Source organism: Zalophus californianus, chromosome 8, assembly GCF_009762305.2.
Source record: "Zalophus californianus isolate mZalCal1 chromosome 8, mZalCal1.pri.v2, whole genome shotgun sequence".
Taxonomy (NCBI): Eukaryota; Metazoa; Chordata; class Mammalia; order Carnivora; family Otariidae; genus Zalophus; species Zalophus californianus.
The window spans coordinates 52,736,300-52,748,405 of NC_045602.1; the positions used below are offsets into that span (position 1 = coordinate 52,736,300).

Below are 12,106 nucleotides of genomic sequence, written 5' to 3' on the forward strand. Positions count from 1 at the left end.
TCTTAAATAATGTGGAATCCAAAGTCAAGAAAAGTACAAGTCAAAAAACTCTATAGACCATTCTCGTTTCTTTTTTTTCATTTTTTTAAATTTAGATATAATTGACATAGAAACATTATGTTTCCATTGTACAACATAATGATTCAATATTTGCGTTTTTTCGATGTTTGTATATTTTACAAAACAATCACCACACTAAGTCTAGTTAACATCCATCACCACACATTGTCACAAAATTGTTTTTCTTGGGCGCCTGGGTGGCTCAGTTGGTTAAGCGACTGCCTTCGGCTCAGGTCATGATCCTGGAGTCCTGGGATCAAGTCCCGCATCGGGCTCCCCGCTCGGCGGGGAATCTGCTTCTCCCTCTGACCCTCCCCCCTCTCATGCTCTCTCTCTCTCTCTCTCTCATTCTCTCTCTTAAATAAATAAATAAAATCTTTACAAAATTGTTTTTCTTGTGATGAAAACTTTTAAGATCTACTCAGCAACTTTCAAATATACAATACAGTATTACCAGCTATAGTCATCATGTGTGCATTACATCCCCATAAGGCCATTCTCATTTATGAACAGTATTTTTTAATCCTAAATAAAACAACAGCAAGTTAAATGCAGCAGTATTGAAAGGAATTACATACCACAACCAAGTATGATTTAGCTGAAGAATGTAAAGACAGTTCTACATTATAAATATTATTAATACAATTTATTAATAGGAAGAAAAGCCCTGTGTTCATCTTAATAAATGTAGAAAATAATTTTGTAAAATTCAGTACCCATTCTTGGGAATGGATCTTGCTAATCTTGTCAAACAAGGCAGAAAGCAAAGAGAAATTGGCCTGGGTGTGGGTGAGGGACTGTGAGCTAGCAGGGGGCAGGGCAGGGCTAGCAACGGGCAAACTATCAGGCGGTGACATGCTTGAGGAAAGGGTCTGCACACGGGGTGGAAGCTCAGACACCCCCAGTACCTCAGCCCTCAGCCCAGAGAGCTTTTCTGTTCAGGGTTCTCTTTTTTCTTACCACATTTATAAAAGCAGTACATGGTCCTTCCAGAAAATTTGGCCACAGGCTGAAAAAGCTTAAGTCATAAGGTTCCCCCAGGTACCTCTGGGCTGCGTGGGGGAGCAGGCAGCAACATGATGCTGGTACCTGGACAGCAGGGTGCAGAGGAGAGAGAACTCCACTCTGAGCCTCGTAAACCAAGTGCTAGAGGCCAAGGCAGGGCCTGCCCCGGGGTCCAAGCTACAGCCTCTAGGAATATGGATGTCTTACTGGAGATGTTCTCTAGTTGCCTAGCTCAGCACCCAAATCTTCTTAGGCACTAATGAACCTCTATAGGCAGAGGCCACTACCTTGGGTGAGGCAAAGGATGGTCTATTCTCATTATTCACAAAGTTCTATAAATTTGCCATGAGCACTGAATTAGCGAATACTGAACTGCTCCAAGGGGAAATATAGGGAATACAGGGAAATGCAGGGTTCCTGCAAGCCTAGGGTCACATTTTTGTCAACTGATTAACACATAACTTTGGTGAATAAATGAACAATTTACTACCAAATATGTGCCAGTCCTGATTACATGGTTATTTCATTTACTCCTCAGAACAACCCAAAAAGGCACCATTTTTGGAGAAATGAAACAAGTAACCCAAGGTCTCTGAACATGCTCTTTGGGAACCAAAGTAGTTATTAGGGTACCTGGCACATACCAGGTGTTCAGTAAATGTCAGTTCGCTCTCCAGACAGTCAATGGTTGCTAAGGAACAAAAAATACAATGCAGGACCTGCCCTCATTGAGAGGCTTAGGCTCCAGTCACAAATCTCTCCTTAAGCGGAAAAGCTACTCCCATGTCTGTCCTTATGGTTTTATTTCTACTTCATTGATAGGCTCAAAAGAATCAAAGTGAAAAGTGAGCCCAGGGGCGCCTGGGTGGCTCAGTTGGTTAAGCGTCTGCCTTTGGCTCAGGTCATGATCCCAGGGTCCTGTGATAGAGTCCCACATCAGGTTCCTTGCTCAGCAGGAAGCCCGCTTCTCCCTCTCCCTCTGCTGTTCCCCTGCTTGCACTCTCTCTCTGTGTCAAATAAATAAATAAATAAAATCTTTTAAAAAAATAAAATTAAATTTTTAAAAAGTGAGCCCAAAGCATCCCTGATAATAAGATAACAATTATAGGGTGCTTTATAGTTCTTTACATAGTTGTGTGTGTGTTTATGTGCATGTGTGCACATGTATCTATGGAGAGGTTAACAGCAGATCCTCATGAGTAACTACTGTAAACACGTGACCAGGATACGTCTATCAGAAATATTTTGTGTACTCTGGCAATTCCATTAAACCTGCCACACACCAGGTCACCTGCCTTTCCAAAGTTACAGAGGAAAGAAAATTCTGTTAAACCTTAGAGGGATTTACATGGGCAGGACAGCAGAAGTGAGCAGGAGGGTGTTTTCTTCAAGTTGAAGGAGCTGAGAAAAAAAAATAAAATAAAATCCCATGGTAGCAATCAGATCGTTGGTACGGAAGATCGGAAGATCGAGTGAGTCAAGGCGGGTCCTCAGCAAGCAGGTACTAAGCTAGGATTGGCCACACCTTCAGGAATCAGAATAGCATTCTGTGATCCAAGGAGGAAGGAATGCGTCCTCTCAGGAAGCTGGGTGAGGCAAGGCTGTCATTACAGCAATCTGGGCACAGCTATGGTTACGGACAGGCCAACCTGTTGGCATGAAAACAGAAATCCGTAGCACCGGCGGCCATGTAGTGAGCTTTCCCATGCTAACCTTGTGTCCAAAGAGCGTATCTGGGCAGTTACATGACCTTAAGTCTTTATGGGGAAAGTACCTAATAATAAAAATAATAATTTTATTTTTATACAGATGTTATTTATTTGACAGAGAGATAGGGAGCACAAGCAGGGGGAGCAGCAGGCAGAGGGGGAGGGAGAAGCAGACTCCCCGCTGAGCAGGGAGCCCGACGTGAGGCTCGATCCCAGGACTCTGGGATCATGACCTGAGCTGAAGGCAGACACTTAACGACTGAGCCACCCAGGCGCCCCAAATATAATAATAATTTTAAAGTGTTGCTGAGTGAGCTGCAGTATTACCTGAGCTAATCAATCCTTGCTCTCTTGCTTATCGATTATGATGAAATGTTTTGAGTTTTTTTTGAGAGAATTTTTATATAACCAAGAGAGACACATTAATTGCAGAGAACTTAGAAACTCCATGTAAATACTCAGAAGAAAATTATAATCATTTATAATCTCATCACCAATATATAACAAACCTTTACATTTTATTGTATAATTCTTCAAATTTTCATATATATATATATATATAATCATGATGTACACTCCTTTGTCACTTGATTTCTTCCCCCAATCAAATGGAACATACATCTCTTCATGTCACTAAAAATACTTCTACAGCATCATGCTTTGTGCCTGCAGGGCACTCCATTGCATGGTACTTTTATTATTTAATCAGTTTCCTGTTACACATTTACTTGCTTCCAAATATGACTATTGTAAATGCCATAGTAAACCTACTTATTCATGTCTTTCCAAACATTATTTCCCTACGTTCTTCCTTTAAACGGAGTTGTTGAGTCAAGGGGTTTTCATATATTTATGGCTTATATGTATTGCCAATAGCCTTGCCCTACAGCTAAGTCCCCACCACCATTCACATCATTACATCATCACCTGTATGAATGTTCTTTTCTCCTCTCATTCTCTTTTTTTAAGATGTGTTTATTTGATAGACCATGTGCACACACACGTAAGCATGGGGGGGGCAGGCAGAGGGAGAGAGAGAGAGTCTTAAGGAGACCCCCCCGCTGAGCGTGGAACCCCACAAGGGGCTCAATCTCAGGATCCTGAGATCACGACCTGAACTGAAACCAAGAGTTGGAGGCTCAGCCAACTGAGCCACCCAGGCGCCCCTTCTCTCATTCTTACCTACGATTGGTTTTAACCTGATATCTAACAAATTTAACAGTACTATAAAAAACACTGATGTTTTTTATTTCTTAAATTTTTAGTGATGCTGAATATTATTTCACATGTGCATTCATTTCCTAGGGCTACTGTAACAAAGCACAACAAATTGGGTGGCCTAAAACAACAGAAATGTCTCACAGTTCTGGAGGCCAGAAGTCCAAAGTCAAGGTGACAAGATTTGTCCAGGTCCAGCTCTGCCTCTCTACTTTCAGGCTCTGTGCTTCTCCCCAATGCTGAGAGATCATTAGGTAGCTCCTATCTTGGGCCATGGGAAAGAGATATTCTCAGGCTTCCTGAGGCCCTCTCTACCTGGACCTACCATGCAGTCATCTCTCTGGATTCTGGTCACCATCCTAGGGTTCTACAAAGTTAGATGTGTCCCCTCAGCTCTTGGATTGCTTCACCATCTGGGGTTTTACCAGCCCCCATCCCAGGACTTACTGAGTGTTTCCATTTGTATTATAATTTCAGTCTTCTCCCTAACATTGATCATTAGCCACATGCTACGTTTCCCTTTATTTGTACATAATGACATGAAAGTACTTATAATTTAAAAGCAAGATATCAAAATATATATATTCTATTACTTCAGTGTTTAAAAAAAAATCCACATAGGAAAAGGGACTGGAAAGAAAGAAATCAAGACCATGCAGAGGAGGGTGTGGCCCTTGGAGACAGCAGCACAACTAGAACTAGACTGGAGTCCTGGAGCTGCCGCATGAGCTGAACTTCAGCTGATTTATGAGAAATAAATGTTTTTCGTGTTCAATCCAAAAAATTTAAGAAAAATGCCAACAATGGCATTTAAAATAGTAGGGTAGTATTTATGGATTTAAAATTTTTAATTTCTCTATTATTGCTTTTGTCTGGTTTCCAAATATTTTTGATTAATTACTGCTATAACAAAATAAATTATTCATTCATTAGACAAACCTTTAATAATGGGTTAGTATACGCCAGACACTAAGCAAAGAATTTAGGAAGAACGATGAAAAAGATAAACGTGGTCCTTGTCCTCGAAGAGGTTTTACTCTAGAAAAAAAGAAAAAAGAACACAGGACAAGTAATGAGTAGTAGTGATGAGCACTGTCACAGGTAAGTATGGGATGCTAAGGGAATGCATGACAGAGGAGCATATGGGGGTGGGGAAGTAGGCAGTCAGAAAAGTCTTTGAGGTCCTAAAGCAAGTTTCAACAAATTTCAAAAGACAGAGTATGTTTGGTAACCGTAATTCAGTCGCCTCTCCGATTGATAGGAAAAGTTATCTTCGGGGCACCTGGGTGGCTCAGTCGTTGAACATCTGCCTTTGGCTCAGTTCATGATGCCAGGGTCCTGGGATCGAGCCCCGCATCGGACTCCCTGCTCTGTGGGAAGCCTGCTTCTCCCTCTCCCACTCCCCTTGCTTGTGTTCCCTCTCTCGCTGTGTCTCTGTCAAATAAATAAAAATCTTAAAAAAAAAGTTATCTTAAAAATATCCATATGGTTGGAAATTAAGAGGTGCCTTTCTAAATAATCCATGAATCAAAGAAGAATTTGTAATGGAAATTAGAAAATGTTTGAACATACTATATTCAAAACTTGTGAGAGTAGCTAAAGCAGTGTAAGAGGGACACAACCTTAAAAACACATGTACAATTGACCCCTGAACAATATGGGTTTGAACTGCACCTGTCACTTAAATAGGGATTTTTTTCAATAAATACAGTACAGTAGTATAAATGTATTTTCTTATGATTTTCTTAATATTTTCTTTTCTCTAGCTTACTTTATTATAAGAATATAGTATATAATATATAAAACATGCAAAATATATTAACCGACTGTTATCAGTAAGGCTTCTGGTCAACAGTAAGCTATTAGTTTAAGTTTGGGGGGATTCAAAAGTTACATGGGGAGCACCTGGGTGGCTCAGTCGTTAAGCATCTGCCTTTGGCTCAGGTCATGATCCCAGGGCGTCCGGGTCCCTGCTTAGCGGGAAACCTGCTTCTCCCTCTCCCACTCCCCCTGCTTGTGTTCCCTCTCTCGCTGTCTCTCTGTCGAATAAATAAAATCTTAAAAAAAAAAAAAAGTTATGTGGGGATCTTCCACTGGGGTGGGGGTCAGGGCCCCTAATCCCACATTAACCCCACATTGTCCAAGGGTCGACTGTACATACATATATGAAATTACGGAGAGGGAAAATTTAATCTGTAGTAACAGCAGATCAGTGGTTGCCTGGGGTCAGGGTGGGAGAGTAGGGGGAGAAAGGGTGGAGATTGACTACGAAAGGGCAAGGTTTGTTAAAACTCCCAGAGCTATATACTTAAGATCTGCGCTTTGATCTGGATGTTAATCAGATTAAATATTTTTTAAGACTGAAGGAAGACAGGAAAGGAGAGAGGAGACAGTGAGTCCCAGCGCCCCCTCCAGCCCCATAGGGGCTCAGGCTTAGCCGGGCGTGCGGGGCGGGGCCACGAGGGGAGGCGGGGCAGACGCCTGAGAGCCCGATGGGGAGGCGGGGCGCGGGGCGCGGCAGGCGCCTGCAGTTCTTCCTCTCCGACGCTAGGCGGCGGCGTGGGCGGGGAAGCGTGGCGGTGACCCGGGCAGCCGCAGCAAGAGGGCGGGCCGAGCGCGGGACTCCATGTGGGCGCCGGCGCGGAGTGGGTGAGGCGCGGGGTCGCCATGGCGGAGATGCAGCAGCTGCGGGTACAGGAGGCGGTGGACTCCATGGTGAAGAGCCTGGAGAGAGAGAACATCAGGAAGATGCAGGTAGCGGGCGGGGGTCATGGCGCGGAGTCCTGGCAGTCCGCGATTCCCTTCTCGCAGCCGCGGTACGCTGCTGCCCGCCTCCCTGCAGACCCGAGTCGGGGCGTCCCTGGGGTCGCCGCGGCCCCCTCGGAAGCACCTCTCACCCTCAACTCGTGGAGCTTCCGCCGAGCGAATGAAATCTGTGCTCCCTCCCCACGCGCGAAGCCGTTTTCCCCCCAGGCCAGCTCCGGGGAGGGGCTGTTAGACCCTGGACCAGCGTTAGAAAGCCCCTAGTGCGAGGCGTTCGGCCTCCCCCGCCTTCCTGTCTTGTGCTGCCCCTTCCGCAGGTGAGCGGACCGAGGCCCAGAAAGGGCACGGCCAAGGTGAAACACCGGAAAGGCAAAAGCGCTTGGCTTCCTCAGTGGCCGTGTCATGCCCGTTTTAGTGTCTGCTCCACACAGTGCTGCTTTATATGCCGTTGTGCTTTGATCCCCTAAATGGTATGTGGCTCTTGGTCCTGCCTCTCTTACAAAATTGTGGGGTTTCTGTTGTAGTGCTTCTTGGGTCATTGATAATGGATCGGTTGCCCCCTGGTGGAAAGTACATTACTAGGTTGCTGACCTCTGAACCCTGTGGTATAGGTACCTGATTTTCAGAATTTGACTTCATCGGACCCACCTCCACCTTCTCCGTCCACCCCAGCCTTCGATGCACCAAGTGCCAATGAGCTAGCAGCAAAAAGGCCGTGAAATCTTCTGCTGGGCTTCGGGGATAATTTTCCCATTTGTGGTTTTAGGTTCTTGGTGCCTGTTAGGAGAGATGCAAATATAGATGCTCCTCTGTTGCACTCCATGGTTATCTCTGCCCCAGAGGCTTTCCTGCCTAACCTCTCTCTCTCTGCCCTCCCTCCCCAGGGCCTCATGTTCCGGTGCAGTGCCAGCTGCTGTGAGGACAGCCAGGCCTCCATGCAGCAGGTGCATCAGTGCATTGAACGCTGCCACGCGCCTCTGGCTCAAGCTCAGGCCTTGGTGACCAGTGAGTTGGAGAAGTTCCAGGTGAGAAATATCCCAAGCAGAGGACATCAGGCCTTGGTGTTGCTCTTTATTTGTTCAAAACTCTTGGCTCTAATATCTTGGTTCTTTTAACATTTGTGACAGTCCTGTGGCCAGCCAGTCTTCACAGGGTTTGAAATTTGGGGGAAAACTCCTGGAGGTTGAGTGCTATAAGTATTCCCCATAGAAGAAATGATGTAAAAAGGAGTTCATGACCAAGAGCCTTTTCCCCCCATAGACACGAAATAGATATACCGTATAGTATAAAGCTTTCTAAGATACATATTAATTCATTCTTAGACTAGTAGAATCCCCAGGAAAGTGGAGTAGGCTAGTCATAAAGAGGTGCAGATTAGCACAATATCCTGCCGTCATGTTTTGGACTTGCCCACCCAGAACCACCCCTGTTTGCTATACCTAGAGGGCAGCTCCTCTGTCACTAAAGAACAGTCATTTATATGAAGTATTAGTAATACTGACTCATTGATGTCTTCCTCACAAGCCCCTCTGAGGTCACTAAGAGCAAAAGGTATCTACCGGATCTCTTTCGGGAGAAAAGGGTAGCCACAACTTCATTTTATTCCCTTCCTATGACTATACCTTCCTGGAGCCAGAGAAAGCAGAGCCCACTTCTGAACCAGTTTTTCATAGCCTGAGATCCTGTTCACATGGGACAAATTGTATCTAATATACAATTTTTACATTCTGCTCTACGGAATTCTTCAAAAATACTGACACTGTGAAGGACAAACTTATCCAATTTCCTGAACCCACAGAGGTTTCTTTGTGTTCATTTTGACAGCTAATTTTCACAATAGGGTCTTTGACATTTTGATTCTTGAATTGCTATATAACTTTTTCCTTCTGTTCACTTTGTAGTCCTCTCTAATTAGACTGTTCTACTCCGCCAGAGCTGTGCTGGCCACTCCCCTCTGTGGAGCTAAATCCGGTGGTCATTTCTCATCCCTTATCTTACTCAGCCTGTCTGCATCGCTGACGCAGTGATCACTTGCCTCCTGAAACAGTTTGTTCAGTTGGGCACCAAGACACCTCACTCTGTGGTTTCCCACCTCTCTCCCTGGCTGTCCTTTCTTGGCCTCCTTTCCTGCTCTTCCCCTCCAGCCTGTGAGCATCGGAGTGCTAGCGCTGTCCTTGGGCCTTTTTTGATTTAATTCTCTAGTCTCATAGCTACAAATATCTGTAATAAATATCGTCTATAGGCTGACAACTCCTACATTCATTCGTATCTGTAGACCAGATTCACTCAGATTCATATATCTAACTGCTTCTTCAACATCTCCCCCCATTTTGTCTAACTCCCCTCATTGGAATGTAAGTTCTATGAGGGCAAGAACTTTATGTTTTACTCATTGCTGTATTCCCCAGCATTAGAAGAGTACCTGACACATAGTAGATACTCAATAAATATTTTTTGAGTGTTTTTCTGTAGCAAGGACAGACATTAAAGAATCAAAATGTAAGTCTTAACTATAGCTGACCAACGGTAGGTTCTAGTTACTTCCCTCTTCTGCAGGGGGCTTCTGTATAATTTATTCTATCATTCATTGCTTTCTTGTCATGCTTTGTCTGGACCCTCCTGGTGCCACCCTCTATTTCAGTCAGGATAATCTTGATTAATTGCACTATAGTGTCCCTTTAATTGATCAAGATTATATATGTGAGGCCAAAATATGTAGAAAGGGGCCTAGCACATGGTAAGCACTTGGTAAATGGAGGCCAGCCTTTCAGCCTTCTCTGCCCTCTTCCTTCTTGCCACAGGACCGCCTGGCCCGATGCACCATGCATTGCAATGACAAAGCCAAAGATTCAATAGATGCGGGAAGTAAAGAGCTTCAGGTGAAACGGCAGCTCGAGAGTTGTGTGACCAAGTGTGTGGATGACCACATGCACCTCATCCCGACCATGACCAAGAAGATGAAGGAGTCTCTCTTGTCCATTGGGAAATAGAAGTCTTCGCAATTGGCCATCGGGGCTGACCAGCAGGAATCTATTTAAAAAGAAATGGGAGTTTTGGTCTTTTAAGTGAAGTTTATGAAGACATTAAGGATGGCAGCAAGTGTGAGGCATGTGTCACTTGCCTCTGGATACTGGTTCCTTTATGTTTCAACCCTAGAAAGTGAAATGGAAAAAACTGGTGCTAAAATTTGGGTTAGAGATGGTCACAGGAAAGTTTTTGCTAGCCTAAATTTCATGTGCTTGTCCTGGCTCAAGGGATTCCTTGTACCAAGCCAGAGCCCTCCAAGATACCAGATTGTTCTCAGTACACAGCTACCAGCAGGCTGGCAGGTTCCTCTAACCTGCCTATGATTTGGTGGTATAAGCAGAGGTGTTTCTGTTTGTTGCCAACCTCCTGTTTACCAGAAGGATCATCAAATCGTTTTCTATAAGCTGTAAAACAAAATCCACGAGGTTACTAATTTAGAAGGGAAAAAAGATTTCTGGGTCTTTGTTTTGCTTGGTTTTGTTTTACATACAAGGGCATGAAATTGATTTAAGATGTGGAGTTGGGAGAGGTAGTCAGATAAGAACTTTGAACAGTTCTTGTGGATATCTGTTCCTGGCCATCAAGATGTGGATATACATTTCTTGAAATATATGTTATATCTTTCAGCTAGGAGACCCTGTTAAAACATGACAAGCGATGTTACACTGGGTATGGGAAGCGGACTTTCCCTCTCACTCGCTGCCATGATGGGCCCTGAGGCTATCTGCAGAAGAGCAACAAGACAATCTCGGAAGTGACACTCTCCCTTGAAGGGAAAGGGGGTTTTTATTGCACTATATACCAGTATCCAGGAATGAACATTGAAGGAGGAACTGTTGTCTTCTTAATTATGAGAGTTATTAAATACTGGATGTGGAAAAACCTGGTTTTTATAGAACAGAATGGAATGAAGGCCTAAACTCAGTATTGCTTATTTTGCCCCCTGAAATAACAGAGCCCTATTGAGACAATCCCTTGGCAACAGGAAGGTCAATGGAGAAAAAGTAGGCAATCAGGGGTGAGCTGTGATTCCTTTAAAGGAAAAGAGGGGCAACCCCCTATTACCAAATACCACTTTTGCCTGGGGCCTTTGCAGCAAGCAGTGTTCCTGCCCCAGCTCTAGCACCTTTTCATTTTGATAAGGACCTTACTGTCTTTTTACCAGCTTATTACTTGAAATGATAATATAGCCTGTGTTTGGTGTTTCAAGGCTGTGATATATTTTCCTAGTGGTTCAGTTTTAAAAAATAAAGGTTTAGTTTTTCCTCCACTAAGATGTTTCTTATGTCTGGGTAGTGAATATATAACTTTCTTAGGATGCTTCTCTTTGTAGTGTGTGAAATAAGTTTCTTAAGAGGTCATGAAGAGTAAAAATTATTTATGAACTATGATTCAAATGCAGGTTCGTTGTAAATGGGAAGAACTGAGGGCAGGCTACAGCACTATGACTTAAAGTCCATTCATTAAAAAACAAACTAAGGCTAAAAAAATTCAGTATCCATTTCAGGACTCTAGCTTCAACTAAACACTAACAGCAAGATGGAAAGGGTAATTAATGATCCCTCTTGAGAAAATGCAACGTCTAGGATTTTGAGTGTCAAGACAGTATAAATTATGTGATGAGTTTAATTAAGTCTTTACTATCATTAGTAAATAGAGCCATTCCTGAACATTAGGAATGAATGGAATTATGGAGACTCGTCCCCTACTTAGAATCACCAAGGCTTTACTATTTTGGCCTAAGTCTTCTATAATCCCAATTTGTATTTTATTCATACATATGTATTCGCCTTTTTTTGGGTAACTTAAGTGGGAACAAATCGGAGATCACTTTACACTTGAGTTGATTTTCAAGTCAAGAGTATCTCATTAGAGATCGTTCACGTTTTTTATATAGGAGCAAGGCACATCAAGTAGGGTTCTGGAGGCAGTGTTACAAGAATTGGAGGACTGTCAATAGGTAATCCACTTCCGCGCTCTAGATTCAAATTCTTAGAAACGCTACATCACCCTACTTCTCTGGTGTCCAAAGGTCGCTAATTGATGTTACTGGAACGCTAGGCTTAGCGTGACAATATGCGGGAATACATGCCAAAGAACTATTAGAGGCCCACTACTCCAGAACCTATATTCACTTAATATATGAAGAAGGCAACCAAGGAAGTGCACAAAAAGGGATAAGCCGGTTTCGCCTAGAAACTAGAGACCAAGCTGCTATGTCAATTTTACAAACGAGGAAACGGAACTGAGAAGACGACTGGCCCCACCCCTAACCCTATCTTGGCCAATCGCTGGTGACGCAATCGGAAACACGAGACAGATAA

The 12,106-nt window shown here is 43.6% G+C and overlaps 1 protein-coding gene across 2 annotated transcripts; it reads left to right on the top strand.

Annotated features, from left to right (window-relative positions):
• The first annotated feature begins 6,560 nt into the window (after positions 1–6,560).
• FAM136A (family with sequence similarity 136 member A) lies at positions 6,561–11,052 on the top strand. 2 transcript variants are annotated; one of them, XM_027623777.1, is made up of 3 exons: positions 6,561–6,746; positions 7,640–7,780; positions 9,557–11,052. In XM_027623777.1, exons 1-3 carry the CDS (start codon positions 6,660–6,662, stop codon positions 9,743–9,745), a joined length of 417 nt encoding a protein of 138 aa, XP_027479578.1. In that variant the 5' UTR covers positions 6,561–6,659; the 3' UTR covers positions 9,746–11,052. The 2 variants fall into 2 exon arrangements, with proteins under 2 accessions (XP_027479578.1, XP_027479579.1); XM_027623778.1 differs by lacking the exon at positions 6,561–6,746 and adding an exon at positions 6,759–7,225.
• The last annotated feature ends 1,054 nt before the right edge of the window (positions 11,053–12,106 follow it).